Source organism: Anastrepha ludens, chromosome 2 (genome assembly GCF_028408465.1).
Source record: "Anastrepha ludens isolate Willacy chromosome 2, idAnaLude1.1, whole genome shotgun sequence".
NCBI classification, from domain to species: domain Eukaryota; kingdom Metazoa; phylum Arthropoda; class Insecta; order Diptera; family Tephritidae; genus Anastrepha; species Anastrepha ludens.
The window spans coordinates 157,037,858-157,059,593 of NC_071498.1; the positions used below are offsets into that span (position 1 = coordinate 157,037,858).

Consider the following 21,736-nt stretch of genomic DNA (forward strand, 5'->3'; position numbering starts at 1 on the left):
GCTTATTAAATGAGCGAAGTCGTGCCCGAGATAGCCCTGTACATTCACAGAAGTATTGAAAAAGGCTTTTCTCACCCCTTCCGCTTGACAGCTTCTGCAGATACGATTGAAGGGGAGGTTGAGTCTGGCTCTATGATCCCCTACCTTCCACTGACCTGTAAGTGTTGCAGTGATGCGTGAAAGTTTTGGTCGAGAACATCCTAACTGGTGATTCGTCCTTTAGATTTTGTACGACGGCCATGTGTTTTTTGTTGTCCCGAAGGTTTTTGTGCCCGAATGTGACTAGCAGGTAGTTTGGCCCACTCGCGATCAATAGCTTTTTTCAGCGCTTTGAGACTAATGAATCTTTTAGTTCGGACTTTGCACTCCAAAATGGCCCAAAGATAATAATCCATCGGATTCACGTCTGGTAAATTTGAGAGCCATTGTGTGGGCGTTATGAAGTTCGGAATGTCGTTTTCTCGCCATCCTGGGTTCACTCCAGCTTTGTGAGAGAGTGTTGAGCCGTGTTGAAACGTCCGTGGTCTGTCTAGGGCTTCAAAGCAACCTCTAGAAAACTTTTCCGATAATATTTCGCATTTATCTTGACGATGGCTCGATGAAAACGATTGGAGAGCACCCATCTGTGCTTAAAGCGGCCCAAACCATGACCTGTGGCGGGTGCTTTCTCCTGGTGGCCAATCGATGACTCAAGTTCTCGTATGAACGGTCTGTCAAATAAACCCTATCGTTTTTGGAGTTTACGAATTGCTCTATGTGAGAAATTTTCTTGTCAGAAACACACTGTTCGGAAATCGACCGCTTTTGGCCAAGCGAAGCAACTCCTTCGCTCTCTGAAGTTTGACTTGTTGCTGCTTTGGTGTGAGTTCTTGCGCCTTTTGGATCTCGTAAGACTTGACTTTGAGATCATTTTTCAGTATGCGGCACATGCTACTGCCAAATATTCTCAGTTCTTCTGCCATTTGATTGGCACTTCGTCGTGGATTTCGCTCAAGTCGCTTCTTCACTTTTTGAACCATTTCACTTGACGTTGCAGTCTTTTAATGACCAAATCCACGACGTTTTTCGATGCTACCAGTATCAGTGTAACGAGTAATGGTGCGTTAAACAAAAACTTTGTTTACTTTGAGGTGATTGAGCTCTTTAACAATCGCTGGTTGTGATTTTCCAGCCACATATAATGCTCGGCGGTCTGAAGTTGGTTACATTTCGCGTGCCGAAGCCTGTACTTATTTATTTTATGAGGCAGTTCGTCCACAAGAACTCTTAATTTTTCACCTTGAAAGGGGTTCATTGAATCATCATCCAAATACTCGCTTTCCTTTATTTGATTTATTCGCAGACTTCGTAATTAAATAGAAGACTATACAAGCACTCCTAGAGAAACAACTAATTACACTTTGTAATCTGTTTGCCAAAGTAATTAAGAAATTATTTGTTTATCTTTGCTACTTAAAGAGCTAATAAGTTTATAGCCACTTAATAGCTCAAAGCTACTAGAAAAGTCGAAAGCGATATTTGTAATTTGGCTGGCATCGAACAAACTTTTCAATGGGATAAGTGAATTCAAATTGATGTTCAGCTTTAAGAACTTTGCAGAAGGGAGAGGGGAAAAAATGTGTAGCTCACTTAAAATGCGAAAATTTGCCGCAGATGCCTTTTCACACCACAATTTATTCTCGTTTATTCATGGCAGCTACCAAGAATAAATTCTCATAATCCCTTTCCCTCTCTTTTGCTCTTTCTATACATATCTATACATACACATACATATCTACAATATATATATATATATATATATAATACACTCAAGTGTAGGTCCTGCACACCTGCTGATTCAAGGTCAACAGGAGTGAACGCCGAATGCTGGGTATTTGACGTGGCTTTAAAGCGGATTATTTGGGTGGTTGTGCTGCCCATTCCAATGAAAAGCCAATGCCTGTCAAATTCAACGAAAAGTGATGAAAAGCCAACATGCTCGTTATTATTGATGTATGTGTGTGTTAAACATTTTGTACAGCTATGCTAAATTTCGGTATTTTCTGAATGATTTCATTTCTATGGCAGAGTTGAAAAGGAATGCGAATAAATGCGGTTTGCAGGTGGCATAAAAAGAAGGAAAAATACAAGTTTTGTTCTTTACTTACAAACAAAGGGTCTTTTAAAAGTGATGCCTAGATGTTAATAGTGAATAATTCTAAGACGGTACCTTTTTTATGTCATCTTTGGTATTTTTCAAGTAGACAAATGTACAATTTTACGCGTTAGAACAACGCTTTAAAATTACAGAAATTTATTATGAAAATTTTCGATCTTTGAAAACAACATGTCGCGAAATTCGTTTTCTTTTTTTGGTAGAAAAAGTCATCCGAATGAGTCGATAATTCAAAGGTTGGTGAAAAATTTTCAAGAAACTGGTTCTGTTGAGAATAGAAAATGGACCGGCAGATCAAAAACTGGACCTTTTGTTGAGAATTTTGCTACTGTGGTTGTTGTTGTTGTAGCAGCAAAAACTTTCCCCATACAAATTAATGGAATGCTGCTGGAGTGGCCGTCCTTGGCCAGAAATAAAACCGGGTCGTTCCAATTACGTAGACCGACTGTCGTGGACACGAATTGCTGCTGTGGCGCAACGTGGTGCTGAAAAGGCTCCAACTTCGATATCTCATTGTTCTCAACAATTAGATATTCATGCAACCACTGTTTTTACCTGTAAAAATTGTGATGGTGGATGAAATTTTTCATTCGGAAACCTGAAGGAATCAAAATTTTTATACATTTTATCAGAAAAAAAAATCTAGGTGCGTCTTTTGAAAGGCTATTATTATATATATATATTATTATTAAGGCTATTAATATATATTTTACGGACAATAAGAGAGGAAAAAAATTAAATATTTAAATAGAAATTTAGGTAAAAAACACAAAACATGAGCTTAAAAATTTTCTTCCGAAACGCCAATTATGCATGTATCATTTCCGTCCTAATATATGGCACAGGAAAAGTTTTGGGAGCCTTCGAGGGAAAAATTCGACGTAATATCTTTGGCCCCTTGGCGTTAGTGAGAAGTTCCGCGTACGGTGAAACAGCGAGCTGTATGAGCTATGTATTATATATAAGACCATGGACATAATACAGCGGCTACACTGGCTTGGCCGTATCAGCCGTATGGGGGAATACCCTCCAGCAATTCTAGCGAATTCACAACACGGTACCCCAAAAAGGAAGGCGTGGAAGAGGAAGACCAGATCTCCGTTGGAAAGACCCAGTGCTGCACGACCTACCTTGCCTCGAGATTTCCAAATGTGACGCCATTTTTGACTCGACCAAAATCGACACACGGTTGTAGCGCCAGTTAGGTTAGGTTAGGTTTAAGCGATGATCCACTGTGGAACACACTCAGGCTCATGGCCCATTGTGAACTAACCCTTACCCCCCCTAAAACCAATGGGTCCTTTTCAAAAATTTTGAAAGATCTTTAATTCCGACAGAGTCGAGATCTTCAAATTTATTATAGGATTGTCTACCCAAAATAGCGAGTCTACGTCTGGATAGAGCAGAGCAGAGACGCAAAAGGTTCGTCTCTTCCTCGCCCTCGTCTAGACCTTTTCTGCAGAAGTCATGTGTTTGCACACCCATTCTCTGGGCGTGCCTAACAATTGGGCAGTGCCCCTTAATAACTGAAATCAGTGTGCAAAGACTGTGCTTATCTCTTCTCAGCTTAAGTTCCGTGCGCGCAGCATTGAGAGTATCCACAGCAGTCGGGCGGTTTTGCCAGTGGCTTCATTAAAGATGGCGTAATTCATTCGCTACTCTAACAATTTCTTGGCGGATACGTAGCTTACATGTTTGCAAGGGTATACCTATGTATGTCCTTGTCTATGTACTCATCGGTCAATTAGGTGCCGAGATTCGCTAGTTCATCGGCTCTGCAATTCCCCTCAATTTTATAATGGCCAGGAATCCATGTTACCTTTAGGTGAAATGACTCAGCCATCTCATTAAGAGATGTACGGCATTTCATAGCTACCTTGGAGGTCGTCGACTGTTTTGTGAGGGATTTTATCGCCGTTTGGCTATCAGTGAAAATGTAGATATCATCTCCAAGTATCGCATCACACTGAACCAGTGTCACGGCTTTCATTATTGCCATCAGTTAAGCCTGAAAACGGCCGCCGTAGCCGAATGGGTTGGTGCGTGACTACCATTCGGATTTTAGAGAGAGAACGTAGGTTCAAATTTTGGTGAAATACCAAAATGAAGAAAAAAGTTTTTTCTAAAAGCGGTCGGCCCTCGACAGGCAATGGAAAACCTCTGAGTGTATTTCTGCTATGAAGAAGCTCCTCCGCCGTTCGGAGTCGGCTTAAACTTGTAGGCCCTCCATTTGAGAATAAATATCAAAACGCACACCACAAATAGGAGGAGGAGTTCGGCCAAACACCCAAAAAGGGAGTACGCGTAAATTATATACATATATATATCTTGAAAAAACACTTCGGGAAGCCGAAAACTGAAGGAGATCCCCAGATGCTCGGAATATACAGCTCCGTCCACCCTGCCCTCGAGATTTGTGTCATCTGTGTATACATGGATGGACTCGCCCTATTTTACCACGACCCGCTTCCACTCTTCCTTCGAGGGAGAGCAATACAGTCCGATATCATAATGCTGCTTTCCCCATGCCTAACCGTGGGTATACCTGATCAATCGGTCGGATTACTAACGTCACATCAGGTGTTCTAAATACCTGTAGGAAAGGAAAAAAAAATCGTTTTAAAAGATTTGCTTTTCCTCGAAATTGAACTAAGGTAAGAAGCTATCAGTGCTGATATTTTAAAACGATGTAAACTGAGGAAGGCCTTCGAAGTTCAATTAGCCAGACCAAAGAACATTTGAACAATCTTCGTCCGTAAAACGTTGGTATCAGCGAGCTCATTCCAAACGCTTTTCCGATTTCTTTCTGAAAGCTAATGCTTCTTTCCAAGTTTTCTTCTTTTTCCTCGCGCGATAACTGCTTAAGCTATATTATTTTGGCCAAGTTTCTTTCTCGTACTAACCGGTTCCACTTGGACACACCAAATAAAACTAAATCCTTCTGCACCTGATCTTTCCATCTTGATGATGCAGGCGAGGTAACAGAACTTTTCGACAAATCCCACCGGGCATCCGTCAACCAATACCTGCCTAGCGTTATTGTGGTTAACTCTTATAGCCTTGGTCTTGGCGATGTTGACCTCCCTTCCGACAGTGTGTGCCAGCGCGACTTGTCTGTCCGCCTTCGCTTGCATGTCAGAGAGTTTGTGAGAGAGGAGGCAGATATCATCAGCGTAGTCCAGGTCCTCAAGATGTCTGGAGAAACTCCATATGATGCCTTTTTGTGCAGAGTTGGTTGGTTCATAACTTCATCAAAGACGATGGCGAAGAGAAGGGGCGACAGGGTACAACCTTGCCTTACGCTTGCGTTGGTAGTGAATGGATCGCTGATATCGTCTTTGTGACAATAAACAACTCTGGGAAATTGTTAAAAATGCGTGGTTGAAGCTTATGAAACAGCGACGTGGGCAATTGATGGATTCAATTCCCTGCCCATGTGTTGCAGTAATAAAAAAATTGGGATATTCAACTAAATATCAGTTACAAAATTATATTTGCAAACTTTGTCAAGGCAGTTTTTCAATAATTTTTTTTAAACTTAGTCAGGTTGCATTACTGTTGTTATGTTATAAAAAGTTTGGTTTTTCATTATAAAATCGATTTAAACATATTTCGAGTTAAATAATTGAATAATATTTCAAAACAATAATAACAACTTTCTAACTAGATTTTGGATTAAACATTTTTTGAAAAATCTTTTTTTTCATTACCGCTATTTTCGTTCTTGCAGTTGTTTATATGTATATAATAGGCCGGGGAGGCAAAAAAATCGCCCATTGCTCTGTGAAAATCATATTCTAGGGATCAAAATAAGAAACTTTGCCGAAGGAACCATACCTCTAAAACGAATTCTGATGTCCCCAAATTTGGGTCGAACTTTTTAGTTTCTTTTCTCAAGTAAATGCCAAAAATGGTGATATTTTGAAATGATTGTATGATGAACCTCCCAGGGGAGTTCCAGGGGGTGTGCCACTGGCAAGGGTGGATCGGCCGTCCAAAGTTAGTGGGGGTCGGTCATACATTTGGACTCGATTGGAGCACTCTAAATGGGTCAAAGTGGGATTTTTCGTTCGACCCAAATTGGGGGACATCAGAATTCGTTTTAGAGGTATGGTTCCTTCGGCAAAGTTTCTTATTTTGATCCCTAGAATACGATTTTGACAGAGCAATGAGCGTTTTTAAATCGACCCGCCCTAATAGGCAGTTTATGTTGAACAGGCTTTGTTCTCATTTCACAAATTAAACCTTAAAACTTATATCTATACAAAAACAACGAAAAATATTCCATTTATTTTTTTTTTTCAACAAATGTTTTACATTTACTTTTGTTTAAATTTAAACTCAACGATATATTAAGAAAAAAGCTAAATTCAGTGGTTAAGTTAGAAATTATTTGATGTTGAACATTACTTAAAAATTCGTCCTCCAAAAGTTATGTATTTAAAAAAAAAACAATATTCCATTCATTCATTCATTCATTAAAAAAACTTTTTGCATTCTTTATTAAGCTTAAACTTATCAATCTGGCAAAAAGAGATCATATGAATCGTGTAATAAAAAGTTACAAATTTTGTTGGCAGGTCTCACAAAGTGGCTTAGAGCATTGGAGGCAAATTGGCTTTAAGCAATTGCAGCAACAAAAACTATGATAGTTACTCTTTTTATTTTTGGCGGACAAAAAGTGCAAAGTTTTCTAACAATCTATGAGTTAGATCGAACGGTTGCTGAGGGAGGGGGAAGATCTTTACCGGGTACCCTGCTTATCGTCATTTTTAGTTCTCTTGGCAATCTTTCATTATATACCCGAAATTTCATTTCATCTAACGTGAATTCTCCTGAAAGATTGAGTAAAAAAGTTTTTCTTCTCATTTTATCAGCACTGTCTGAACACATTTGATTCAAAACAAAGCTATTAATACCAATCATATCTATTAGTCTTCGGAAAACTGCCATAAGCCAACGACGAGTTTTACGGCAGCTTGAATATATCGAACATTTTTTGGCAACTTCGTCGACTCCTCCTTTGGTATGGTTATAATCTGCTATCATAACTGTATTTTTTGGGGCAGCATCCATTTCTTGATTGTAAGTGCGTTGTTGTTCAGCGATGGACCTGACTTGACTTGAAACAGTAAGTTCTTCATCTGCTTCATCATTTGAAACTTCATCGTTTTCTAAAAGTTCAGCTTCTGGCTAAAAATTGGGGTCAGTGCCTTCGTCATCAAAATCGCTGAGCTCATGCTCGGTTTCTTCCTCCAACCACTGTTGTTTCTGCTCGTCACGGCTTTTAAAAGTTCCAGATGATGTTCTCTTGGAAGAGTGTATCCTCTGATTTGTATTTAACTGCTCCATCAAATCAAAACAATTTCACTGATACGTTGTTCAAGAGACACTACGAAAATAGGTATAACAAAAGTACTGAGGTGATTGTTTCTCAGACACCTACGTCAACACTGATGTGATTGACTTGTAGACACTTTTTCACTCACACCGACGCGGATGCTCACTTCAACTGCCTTTTATACATTAACGTACTCATGAGAACGTAATAAGAAGCTACTAACAATTCGAGAGTATCTGCTTATAAAAGAACGGAGCAAAATAGTGTTTTGTAGTATTTGGTGTCTGTTATATACCAGGTGAGTTGCAGAGGGTTAAACAAAAAATAGCCTAAATCTTACTTGAAAGCGCTTTTATCAAACCACAAAATGTTGCACTCACCAATCAAATCAGATTACTTGGCCCGCGCTCACCAAAGCATGTTCCGGCATCTGTTTTGTGCTGTCCTAAATTCAATTATTGATCGAAAATCTTGGCAGGTGAAATCCTATTTATTTGCCAATAGCAGTTGGCAGCAAAAACTCGCGCCAATTCCACAAAAAAAAAAATAGAGGGACTGGCAATAAGGATGGCTCGATGGCCAAATTTGGTTTTTATTATTCAGCTGACAAATCGCCAAATCGCTATGACAAATCACACAATTGAGCAGCATTTGAGTAGGTGGAAATCAAATTGTCGGTGGCATGGCCAACTGCGGATGAGCGGAGGGCCGGTTATCTCGGTCTCTCTCTGCACTCTATCTTATCTTTTTCCTTATGTTACTTCTCTCCTGTGCTTCTTGGCAATCTACCCTTTTACTTTCCAGGGCCTTGAGCACAAAGGGATTTTTAGCCTGATTTTTAGGAGTTACCAATCTCTCAGTGCTTCTTGGCTTGCCTTTTTCAAATTTAAATTTTTTTTATATGAGTAGCAGTGATAAAACTTCATTATGAAAAATTTGAGTTTATGGTCATTTCTCTTGAATTGGTCACTAATATCGTTCGATTTTACTCCGCGATACTTTTTACTGTTGACACGTACGAAGTTACAGATCCACAACAATAAACCGAAATCGATAAATGACCTCGAAAAACATTTCATAGCATCTCACAAGCAGCCTGCTTTATTCCATTTCGACTAGCCCTTATTGGAATGCCCTATATAAATACACCCTCTGCTCTAATCCTACTCGTGTGTGTTTAGTTGGGTATTATTGGGCTCACTTGGCAGTGACCCATGAAAAGTGTGACGCCATTCAAGTGACAATCGTAGCACATAAAGTATACTTTTGAAAGTTCTCTAATTTAATACTCGCTCTGCCTTAAGTGGGCAAATAAGTAACTATGGGTGTAAGTAAAACTTTTTATAACTCACTTAACTAAACGCACTTTCGTTCTTTTTCTACTTCAACAATGCTACTAAGTATTTTATTCAATCAACTTCCCGGCAAAACGTGTACTGCTTGTGAGTGGAAATTGTAAAACTATTAAAGGAAACAAAAGCATTCGCAAGACGGGCATTCAAATGCAGGCAAGTGAGGTTGAATGATGGGTGAAGTAGAACAGCAGCCAGTTGCTGCACCCACACAGCTCACTCAATCATTCTTACAATGTCTGAATGACTCTGCATAGCTTAGAATGTATGTATCTACAACTAAAGTGAACGTTAGGGTGACGCATAAAAAGTTGAAGTACTGAAAATTTGCAAGTGCTTGCACAGTCAACGTCAGAAGGACGTGCACATCTCATTTTGATAAGTTTTGAGTATTTATTCATTTGTTCTGTAATTTTAATATTTTCTTTCATAAAAATATAGTTCCTAATACAGCAAAACCCCTATAAAGGAAAGTTTACAACTTTGTATAAAATTTATAAAAATTCAGCAAATTTTCGAACTTTTTAATCAGAATTTTTGAAAAAGTTTGATGATTGAAAAAAAGAATGCCATTTTATAGATTATTGAATTTTTGTGTACTACAGAGACAGTTTGAAGCAGGTCGAACATCACTTTGATTTTTGAGAATTTTTTTGATTTTTTTGCGTTTTTTAACCACTTGCGATTTTTAACCACTGTAAACTTGCACTTCGTTCTACCAAAATTCAATGGTCTATAAAATTACATACCCAAAATTTTTTTAAAAATTCTGAGTAATGATTGCCGGATGATGAAAGTCTGCCGCAAATTTTATACACAGTGCGAAACTTACTTTATATGGTTTTTCGTAGTATAAACGATTGCATATTTTTATAAAAAAAAATATAGTTCAAGTGAGAAAACAAATAGTCAAAACTTATCATTATGCGGCGTACACTTCTTTTTGACGTTCACAGTACGAGGGGTGCCTTTTATATTTCGGGATTTGGCAACCCTGGTGTTGCAATCTGGCAACTGACAGCAAAGTTTGCCATTTTTTGGCTTTAACATACTCAGAACGTTTTGAAATACCAGCGCTATTTGTGTTGTTTACAGTAACTTAAAAGATTCATCTCGGTCAAAAAATGGAATTAAATCGTGAATTTGTCAATCGCTCAAAAAAAGGCTTGTGTCGATTGGTCGAAGGAAATGCTCAAAAAATACGATCGCGGGGCTTCGAAACACGTCTATGACATCGTGACAGATGATGAATCATGGATTTACGCGTACGAGCCTGAAAATAAACAGCAGTCGACTGTATGGGTGTTTCAAGATGAGCCAAATCCAACAAAAGTTGTTCGCGTACGAAGCATTTCCCAGCAAATGGTCGCCTGTTTTTTCGGAAAAACTGGACATGTCGCAACTGTACCACTAAAACAACGCAGAGCAGTAAATTCTGAGTGGTACACAATCATTTGTTTTCCAGTTGTCTTCCAAGAAATTAGGAAAACCAATCGCCAAAGACGGGTCACTCTTCACCAGGACAATGCGAGCTCTCACACATTGGCTCAAACAACTGCATTTTTGAGCACCCAAAACATCGAATTAATGGGCCATCCGCCGAATAGTCCTGACTTGGCACCGAATGACTTCATTTTATTCCCGTACGTAAAAAACAAACTAAGAAGTCAACGTTTTTCGACACCTGAAGAAGCGGTTGCGGCATTCAGAATGCATGTTTTGGAGGTACTTCATTCAGAGTGGCAAAAGTGATTCGACAATTGGTTCAAACGCATGCAAAAGTGTATAGATCTTCATGGAGAATATTTTGAAAAACAATAAAGTGATTTTCGATGATTAAAATTTGTTTTTGTTCTCTAATCCCGACATATAAAAGGCACCCCTCGTATAACTAGACTTATTTTGTAAATAGAAAGAGAAACAAGATTTTGTTTTTATTTTGTGAAATTGATTGAGTGTTCACAAAAAATTATTCCCAATGAAAAGTAGAGAAATTTTGTGTTTTTTTTTCAAGAAAAAAAAGGTTTTTAAAATTAAAATCCATTATGGACTTTTTTTGACTTCATATCAAGAAAAAATTCCTAAATGTAGATAAAGTACGCAGTGTACTAAACAATTTTCAATTGAATAAAATCTATCGCATTTTTACTGTATTAGGTGGCCGCCACAAAATACAAGTTTATTTATTTATCTATTCCGAATGGGTTGGTGCGTGACTATCATTCGGAATTCGGAGAGAATGTAGGTTCGAATCTCGTTGAAAAACCTAAATAAAAAAAAGGTTTTTCCAATGCGGTCGTCCCTCGGCAGGCAATGGCAAACCTCCGAGTGCATTTTTACCATGAAAAAGCTCTTCATAGAAAATATCTGCCGTTCGGAGTCGGCTTGAAACTGTAGGTCCCTTCATTTGTGGAACAACGTCAAGAGCCACACCAAAAAAAGGAGGAGGAGCTCGACCAAACATCCAAAAAGGTGTACGCGTAAAAATTTTCCGGAGAATTCCCATGGGAATTGATAACCCAAGGAAACACACTATTTACTCGTATTTTCGCTAAAGGCAGTAAATTTCTAATAATAAGAAGATTCGGTCGATAAGATGCTTAGCAATCCCAAAATACCCCAAAAAGTCTGTTTTTCGGAAGTGCATTTGATTCATTAAAATTTTGTAAATTAAGACGCGGGCGTATTTTGTATGGAAAACAGTATTTCCAGTTAATTTTTGCCAATTTGCTATAAAGTAAACAAAAAATTCCTATTAATCAATATTCAAACGAAGAATTTAAACTATGAATTTTTAGTAATAATAAAATTGTTTTATTAAAATTATATTTATTGCTACCAAAAACTGTTTTTAAAAATTATATAAAAAAGCTGCTTTTCCATGTCCCACAAAGTTATTAAAAAATGCCCGTATTCAATCAGTGTCGTATTAAAATTCAGTACTTCGACTTTTTGTGAACCACCCTAGTATGTGTCCCCATAGAAGTGTGGAAATATATGTATAGAGAAGTGTGGAAATATATGTACATACCATATTTCCACACTTCTCTATTCAACAGCAGAAGTGGTTAAAGCTCTGAAGCTGAATAAGGCTGTTAAATGCTTAGGGTCCGACCGCTGCGTCTTTATAATTTCTCCAGTCGTTGGCAAGGTTACTGTTTTGAAGATTATGCAACAATTTTATGCCTCTCAGCTCATTTTTATAGTTTTGTGCGCGCCCTTCGCTCAAAGAAAGTACAATGAAAAATATTCTGCAGAAAGTAGTAAAATGACAAGAAGACAGTCGAAAGAAAATGTGGAATGCAAATTATGTTCTACTACTTTGTATGTTTTCACGCTGCAGGTCGGAACTTCTTTCGTATTACCAAAGCGCATTCGTTTAATTTTAGCTGCATTTGTAATAAAAGTGCAGACAGGCGTCGAATGCTATTAGGTATCTCTTACAGCTCTGCGAGTTTCGTAAAGTTCTACTTCATTTTATTGCACTATTTTTAGTTTTCAGATTTTATATGCTTTACAACTTTTTATTTTTTTGTTCTCATTTGGATTAAAATTCATGTGGTGGGCCACGCAATCATCATCATCAGTATAAAAATACGCCACACTAAAATATTTAAACCCCGTTTGTGTACCGAGTGTACCATTGACCATGTCGCTCAGGTCTTTTCAGTCGAAAGCCTCATTCACGCGGTGTAGCTGGGCAACGTAGGGCTCCGTGGCATCCTTTTCGGGCATTAAAAATATTTCGGGCTGCTTCGGCAGCTTTGTGACCTCGATGAAAAGCAAAGAAGAGCAGGTGTCAACAATGTTGATTTTTACCTCCTGAGTATTCCATTTCTCAGCCTCCATTTCAAAGCCTCAAAACTATTAAGAAATTAAATAGCTCAAAAATAAGATTAACGTAGTTTTGTAGAACAGAAAGAGTTCTATCGAATGAAACTTAACCCTTTGCCAAACAGCAAACGAATTGTTGTTAGATAAAAGAAAATATAGAAAGGCTATGAACTTATTCCCCAACCAAATAATTTGTTGATTTAAAAAGGCTTTTGACCGAATCAAGTGACAAAGTGTTTTGAATACCTTACCACTACAATTTGCACGCTAATTTTTTTTGTCGGGACAACTAGCAAGTATGTTACTGCACTCAGACACAATTTAGTCCATTGTACTGTAGTCGGATTCCCTTTTAATTGTCTTTAAATCTAGCCGACTGTAGAAATCTGTGTTGATTTTGTGGTGCCAAGGAGCCAAGGTGGTCGCTGACAATGTTGTGTCATTAGCATAAAGCATCGCTGGTGACAGTGATCTTTGTGTCCTCGGTGATTTTAATTTATGTCGCCTGAGTTGCTCGCCTCTACACACTCGGTTGCTTTCACGGTTTCTCTCGTAATCCCTTCAGCCGAAATTCATGTCATTGATAGTTTTTTAAGCATTGATGTATCATATATAAATGGTTTTTATAATAGCATTTCTAAAATGGAGTTGGAATTTTATGAATTTTCTGAGGTATCCGATGAGCCTAACATCAAATTCAACTACAACTCATACGATATCTCAATTTTTAACAAAATTCTATTAAGTGTTGCCTTCCATGACAATCATTTGACCTCTTGTTTTAATTCCTTTAAGACTAAGTTTTCTGAGTTTTTCTTGAAGCACATTCCTATTTATCATAAGAAAGTATATAGGTAAGACACCTTGGCATAGCAAACGGCTTAGGCATCTAAAGAATCTAAAACACAAATTTTGCAAACTGTATTAAAGGTCTCGTGACCCAGTGCTTTACTCTAAATTTTAGTGCCATTTAAAGGAATTTAACTGTTTGAACAAGTTCTTATATAGAAATTACATCCTGAATTTCGAAAACAATATTATTTTGAACTCAAAGGCCTTTTAGCAATTCATCAAATCAAAAAAGTCTTGCTCGACTGTGCAAAACAATGTTTTTTATAATAATAAATATGCAAATGCTGCAATAGAATCTGCCAATTTATTTGCCTTTTTTTGCTCTAATTTTGAACCCGACTTGGACTTCGCTTCTAGTTTGCCCTCTAATAGTTTTTCACCTCTTAATTGTGGGTCATTGTGCCTCTCTGTTACTGATGTCATCAGGGGTATTATGAAGCTCAAGCCCACATCGAAAACTGACTCGGATGACCTCTCAGCCATTGTGCTGAAGAACTGCTTGTGTTTTGCTGAGCCTCTTACAACTATATTTAATAAATCGTTGCCCTCCGGTATCTTTGTTGACGACTGGAAATGTACTTCCGTACGCCTATATTTAAGAGTGGAAATAAAAACGATGTTAGGAATTAGAGGCCGATATCGAAGCTATCGTCTGTCTTAAAACTTTTTGAGATAACTGTGAATGATAAGTTATATTTTGCTGTCAAAGGCCTAATATCTGCCAGCCAGCAAAGTTCCGGTGCAAGCCACTCTGCTGGCACTATTTTTCTTTTATTTTCAATGATCATCATGCCCAAGAATCTGTTTTGAATAAAGATATATATGGTCATATTTTCTTTTTTCAAACACGAACCGCATTGCATTATTTGAAGCGATTTGCAATTTATATTTCGAATTACTTGTATTACCAAGCCTCCATTATACCAATTCAGCATATGATGCATACATATATGCGGTACAATGAGTGATTTAACCAGTTCCAATTTAGTTTGTTGTGGCAATAAGTAGGCACTACCAATTAGCTTTCTAAGAATAACACATCTATGTCTTGTGAACAATGAAGTTTTCGTGGCCAACGCAAAATAATTTTGCATTTATTCTCAAACCCAGGTTAGTTACTATGTCATCAAGGCTAGTACGAGTACTTACGTCAATACGGCAGCAAAGAGTTAAGGTCACATGTTGAAGAAGAAAAAGCAATCGCCTTCGTCTTTGACTCATTTAATTTAAAGCTGTTAGATTTACTTGCAGAAATACGAGTGAGGTCCTCATTAAGCCTGGCTATTGAATCTTCTAGACAAGTGGTCGCCAACCTTTTCAATGTGTTGAGCTACTTTCAAGATTTTGAAATAAACAGCGAGCTACTTGCAAAAGCCAACATAAATTAAATAATTCACAGTTATACTCGACATACAATACATGTATTTATTTTACTAATATACGTTCTATATATAATAAACTTATGACTTTAGTGCTTATTCTTATGCATAACTACATCCATGTTCACACCTATCAATCGTAACAAAATCACAAGCGACTTAAAAAAACAACAAAACAGTAATAGTACATTATTATACAATATAAATAAAATTTGGACAGATAAAAAGATCATATTTAATGAGAAGGTTGACATTCTGACTCATCTATAATTTTTTTAATATTTGCAGTATAATTTGATACAGTCATTCGAATACAGTTATCCAAATGTATATCTGTAAGCCGATTGCGGTATTTATTTTTAATAAATTTCATATTGGAAAAAGAAGATTCACACAAGTAAGTTGAACTGAATAACGCTTTCACTTTCAACGCAACAGGACATAAAATTGAATACTTATCTTTACTTACTAAAGTCCATATACATTTTGTATTTGAACCTAAAGATTTTAAAGTCAAGTCACTTTGAAAAGCAATCAGTTCCATTTCTGTCACAGCAATGTCTTCGCCAAAGTTGTTCATAACACAAGTTGCAAACTGTTGTATATCAATGTCCATGAAGGGTGAAACAACAAATAAAGCAATTTTGCTGAAATCCTTGAAACGATTTTTGAAGTTTTCCTTCAAGTTAAAAACTATTTCCATATGATATTTACTGCCATAGGGCTCTAATAAATTTTTGGATATCTTTTCGGAAAGAATAGGAAAATGCTTAGTATCGTGGTTTTCTAGGTTTTGTTCCCAAAATTCAAGTTTTGTAATAAATGCATTTATATCAGAAATCATGTATCCCTGCCTTGCAGCTGCAAGTTAAGCTCATTTAATTTCTCTGTAATGTCCACAAGAAAACCAAAATCTCTGAGCCAAGTCAATTTTCCAGTTCAGGAATCGGTTCATCGCGTTCTTTGAAAAATTGGAGTATAGCAGGCAGGACATCATTGAAACGTTTGAGCACTCGTCCTCTGCTTACCCATCGCACTTCAGAGTGAAGAAGTAGCTCTCCGTATTGACAGTCAATTTCATCAGCCAAGGTTATAAATAACCTTCTTTGTAACGCTTGAGCTCTAATCTTGTTCACAATTTTCACCACCAGTTTCATAACGTTGTTCAAGATTAGAAAATTTCCACATAATGCTTGCTAATGTATAATACAGTGGTAACTAAGAAATTGTGGAAAACTTTCATCCTTATGACATAGCGCCCCGAACCGTCAGTTGTCAGGCCTACCATTTTTGATATTGGAATTTTCTCAGAAGAGACGAGATTTTTTAAATGAGAAAACAGCTCTAGCCCAGTAGTATGTCCTTTGAGTGGAATAAACTTCAAAAGATCTTCTTTAATTGTAAAACCACTAAAAGCCATCCTGACAAATATGGCCATCTGTGAGGTGTCAACTACATCTGTTGATTCATCCAGTTGCAGTGAAAAGTAAATACAGTTATCTAAGTCACTTCTTAACTGTAAAAAAATATCATTGCTCATTACTTCTACTCGCCTCATCACTGTATTAGCAGAAAGTTGCATAGATTTTATAGCAGACACTATTTCGTCTTTATTTCTAAAGTTGGCGAATAAAGAATCTGCAGCTTCCAAAAGTGCTTGTTTTATGATTTCCCCGTCTTCATAAGGTTTTTTCTTTTGTGCAATTATCTGGGAAACACGATAAGATGCTTCAGTTGCAGCCTTATTTTTGTCGATTGTTTTCAAAAATGTTGACTGTTGTCCAATTAACTGGATTTTTAAATGTTTCAGTTTTTCTTTTCTGGTGGCAGAATTTAACTGAAATGCCTTCTCAAAATTCGAATGTACAGTTTTATGATGCCTCTCAATATTTCCTTTTTTAGGAACTGACACAGATGTATTACATATCAAACAAACACTTTTGCCTTTAACTTCTGTGAAGAAGTATTGTTCTTCCCATTCCGAATGGAAATGGTATGTCTCCGCCTTCTTACTACTGCTTGCCATAATGTTTCGACCTCTAACCCAACCGCTGCACGCAGAACGTTGATAATGCCGTTCAGTATTAAACTGAGCGCAATGTCGACGTGCATTGCGTATATATAAAGCCAAAAAATTCTCGAACACGCTAATCGGTTCCAGCCGATCCTAGAACGGAGACGCGACTTCGCGCCGTGTTTGTCGGCACGAAATCGCTTACCGCAGTGTTGCCGCTGTTTATCTATTTATTATGAAAATTTCTGAAATTTGCTAATACTGGTATGATTTTCAGACTTTTGGATTTTTTGCAACGTGAGCAGCGAGCTACCAGAATTGCCTTTGCGAGCTACCCGTAGCTCGCGATCAACGGCTTGGCGACCACTGTTCTAGACCCATGAGCCTTGACTGGTAGATGTGTGTGTTATCAGCATAGAAATGAATCGACAAATTTTTTTAACACTCAACGATATTATTAATAAAAATGCAGAATAAAACTAAACCTAAAATAAAGGTTTGGGGCACTCCTGATATAATCGCTTTTAGGCTTAAGTAGCCGATTCGAAAGATAATTTTTTATTAATAGTAGAGAAAATATTTCAAACTTATAGAAATAACACAATTTTTGCACCAAAATGTTGGGATTAATAGTATCAAACACCTTTAAAAAATTAAGTAACACTAACTCTTTTAGGTAATTTTTATAATTGTTTTTTTGGTGTGAAGTGCTGAGGAGCAGTAGAACATTTTATTTTTCCCACAGTTATTATATTTGCTATTTTCTAAAGATTTGGAAATGTAGAAGAGTTGAGTGGAAAATTAATTATAAAAGTCTACAAAGAGGCAGTGTAAATTAATATTTTATTCTAAAAAGTTTATGAAATTCGGCAGATAGTGAAACATTGATCGATGATGAATCTGTTACGCCGGAATCCGCATTGAGAGTCACTTTTTATCTCTGCCGCGAACTTGTTTACAAATGTTTATAAAAAGCAAATTGTTTACTAGTCTTATTTTGTAGTTATGGGGTCAGGGGTAGTCAGAGGTCCGAAAAAATGATGATTTTCAATAATTTTTGTTTTGCAGTCAATTGCTTTAATTTACAAAAATAAAAATACTGTGGGCAAAAAGTAAGGGGAATTTATTTGTCAAACTTCGCGGGATTAAAATGTCGCTCTAGTTATTTTTTTTCATGAGTTGGCAGCACTGTTAATAACATCTGGGCCAACTTTCATGTGAATGTCATTATCAGTAATATATTTACGCTTGTGTTTACCAAACGGCCAAGGGTGCATTTTTCGATTTTTACAATGTCTGATTTGATTGAGCAGAGAACTGCCATCAAATTTTGTTTGTGGAGTGAAATTTCGGCTGCGGAAACGTTTAGCATGCAGAAGGCATTTGGTGATTCGACCATGTCGCAGAAAAATGTTTATAAGTGGTACAAAGACTTCAAAGAGGGTCGAGAACGTGTTGATGACTTGGAGCGCTCCGGACGACCATCGACGTCAACAGATGACCAACACGTCAATAAAGTGAAGGAGTTAGTGCTCAAAAATCGTCGGTTGACTGTTAAAGACCTTACTGATATGATCGGAATATCAGAAGGATCTGTGAAAACCATTTTGAAAAACCATTTGGGCCTACGAAAAATCAAATCTCGTTTGGTACGGAAAGCTCTCAATTTCTTGGAAAAAAGTCGTCGCGTTGATGTGTGTGTAACAATGCTTTCAGACTATCAGGACAAGCTCAAATGCATCATTACGGGAGATGAGACTTGGATTTATGCTTACGGCCCTGAAACAACCGACCAATCAAGCGAATATCGTGCTAAAGGCGAGGCCAGACCGAAAAGAGCACGTCAAAGTCGTTCAAAAATAAAGGTCATGATGACAGTTTTTTTCGATTTTCGTGGTGTGGTGCACTATAAATTCCTTCCACCTGGCCAAATTGTTAATAAGGAATATTATTTGAGCGTTATGCGTCGTTTACGTGAAGCAATTCGTCTAAAAAGACCAGAGTTATGGGCCAACAACTCTTGGTTTTTGCATCACGATAATGCACCGTCTCACACTGCACTCGTTCTTCATGACCATTTCGCCAAAAATTCCACGCATATCTTTCCGCAACCACCGTATTCGCCTGATTTGGCTCCGTGTGACTTCTGGCTATTCACAAAACTCAAGAGACCACTCCGGGGAACGCGTTTCGAGTCGGTTGAGGAGATAAATGCTGAATCGAAGAAGGTGCTGATGGCTATACCGGAAATGGACTATTTGGCATGTTTCGGGGATTGGAAAAATCGTTGGTATAAGTGTATTTCATCGAGAGGGGATTATTTTGGGGGGATGAAATTGATTTACAAAAATAAATAAAGATTTTTCATTTTACAACCAAATTCACCTTACTTTTTGCCCACAGTATGTATTATATTTCGACTTGACTTTAGCAAATTTTCAACAACAAAAATTTATAATTGTTAAACGTTATTGCTGTATGTTGGGAGCCCGTTTCTCTAGAAGTCCCTTGCGGGGATCATCACAAGTACTTGGTGATTCATCCAAATCATTCGGACAAGAGAAATTAGTTTTATTAACAGATAATTTTGTGCTTGATCGTAGCTTTCTTTTCAAAATTAACAATATGGCGGCCTCAGTAAATATTTTTTAGATTTTCGAGAAAAAACCCGACAATTAATTGTTAAAAAAAAAATTTAAATTTTTAGAAAATAAATCTTTCGATCAGACACGAGTTTTTTATGTTTTTCAAAAGCAGGATAAATTTGATTGAAAGCTACCAAGCGGTTTTTAAGTTACAGTGATGACCAGTTCAAAAAACATAGTTTTGAGAAAAACGCATTTAAAGATTTGCTACTTGCTTTCGAACGCTAAAAAACAAAAAAAAATTGGTGATTAATTTTGCGCCTCCTTGTACTATCCTGTAGCATTTACTTATAAAACTAGATACATAAATAAATTTAATATTCAGTAGTTTGTTTTTTAATTTTATGCAAAAAAAAAATTGCTTTTTTTTCAGTTCACTGACGCAACCCAAAAAATTCCAACGAAACTGTTCCACAAAAGGCATGCGACAAAATGGATTCCATAATTAAATTCGCTGCAAATTTAATATAAATCAACCATAAACATTCAACTGAAAAACGAAGTAGCAACACAGAGATTACAGCAACAACAACATTAATATTATATCACACCACCAGCCACGAACGATGCATCAAGTGCTCAGCTATGAGACCGCAGTGCGTGCCAACAGCTCCCGCGAATTCCGCGAATACGTCACCAAGCGCACTTGCGTCAGTCTTGTGCTCACAATCGCCTTCCTGACGCTCATATTGGGTTAGTATGAATATGCGTGTGTGTGTGTGTGTGTGTCTGCGTTTCTTTATTGATCACCTCTTCCTGCATCTTATTATAAATTTATACATAATTTTGCCTTTCCTTTTTTTGCAGGCTATCTGCTAGGAAATTTCGTGTCGGAACGCAAATACCAAATGCGTCTGAATAAAGCAGGCGCCAAGGGAGCTGGACCGCCGCATACTATTGAAATTTCTAGTGTTGATTATACAAATCTGAAAGAAATCAATGCTTATCAAAAGAACAAAGATAAATTGTTGAGCTCCGCGCAGTCGCTGAGTAAGATGTTGCAACGCGATCAAAGCTATCCGGCAAGTTCCATTAACACCGACATTTTCAACAAATACATATCGTGCACGCAGGACATACCGCCCAGCACCAGCATGGAGTCCAGCCAATTTATTGAACAGCTGGTGGATAACACAGGGGCACGACAGCGTGATTGTCTGCGTGTAATACAACTGATTATCGATAACCATATGACCAGTGACACGAACTGAGAACGGGAGGGGGAATGAGCGAAAACTTGGGGAGAGGAGGGGAGGGGAGGGAACAAAACAAAAATTAAGAGCTAAAATGAGCAGTGCGGAAACAGGGTTAATGCTATTAATACAGTGTAGAAAATGCGCATAAGTGGTGTGAGAAATCTTAATTGAGAAATATGAACTTAACAGTGCAGACACAGGGGAATGTGGCTGAATATGATTTTATACTTATATGTACATACATACTATATTTACATACTTATAGTATGCTGACATCTTTCATAGTGGGCCAAATAACATTTTTAAAATATCTATGTATATTATTTTTGTAAAGATTTTTTCTAAGCATATACTAAGAGTACTTAACTGCATACATACATAAATACATACATACATATATGCGTATGTATTAGAGGAAGAGAGTTGCAGCAAGAAAACCGTACAGTCAGTTTGGCAGCATGCACGTACATTCACAGTGAAGGACTTAAGTCTACGTACCGCAGCATTTTTTTCATTTCCCCAGATGGTATACAATAATCGAAAAGAATTGTTGATGTAGTTTTTTTCGGAATTCAAATTTATGCATAAATTTCAAAAAAATTTAATTATTTCACTTCCTTCATAACAAAAAAATTAAGTAAACCACAAAAAAGCGGTATGACAAAATTCTTCTTTTGTTTGCTGGGATCACGCCCGTGAAGCGACTTTTATTGGGTATGCGAATAAATTTCCGTCCTTTCTTAGCCAAAGTTACGAATTATTTAAATAATTAAATAATCAATGATATTAAGTGAAATATGTGCCATTGGAAGCTACTCCATCTTTTAGCCAGCATACGGATTCCTCTGACGAAGAAATCGAGTGTTTTTGATTTGATCCATTCAGTGAGCCAATTTACAAAGCTCTCGTAAGAAGTGAATCGTTCTCCAATAGGAGTTGACTGCATTGATTGGAACAGATGGTAATCC

At 37.3% G+C, this 21,736-nt stretch overlaps 1 protein-coding gene across 1 annotated transcript in view; it reads left to right on the forward strand.

Moving 5' to 3' along the window:
- Window positions 1-20,786, forward strand: part of LOC128855670 (uncharacterized) — a 33,119-nt gene extending 12,333 nt beyond the window's left edge. Inside the window, exons 2-3 of the mRNA XM_054090762.1 lie at window positions 19,946-20,265; window positions 20,380-20,786. Coding sequence (XP_053946737.1) covers window positions 20,139-20,265; window positions 20,380-20,783 — 531 coding nt within the window. The 5' untranslated portion in view covers window positions 19,946-20,138 and the 3' untranslated portion in view covers window positions 20,784-20,786. The remainder of the gene's footprint in view (window positions 1-19,945; window positions 20,266-20,379) is intronic.
- The last annotated feature ends 950 nt before the right edge of the window (window positions 20,787-21,736 follow it).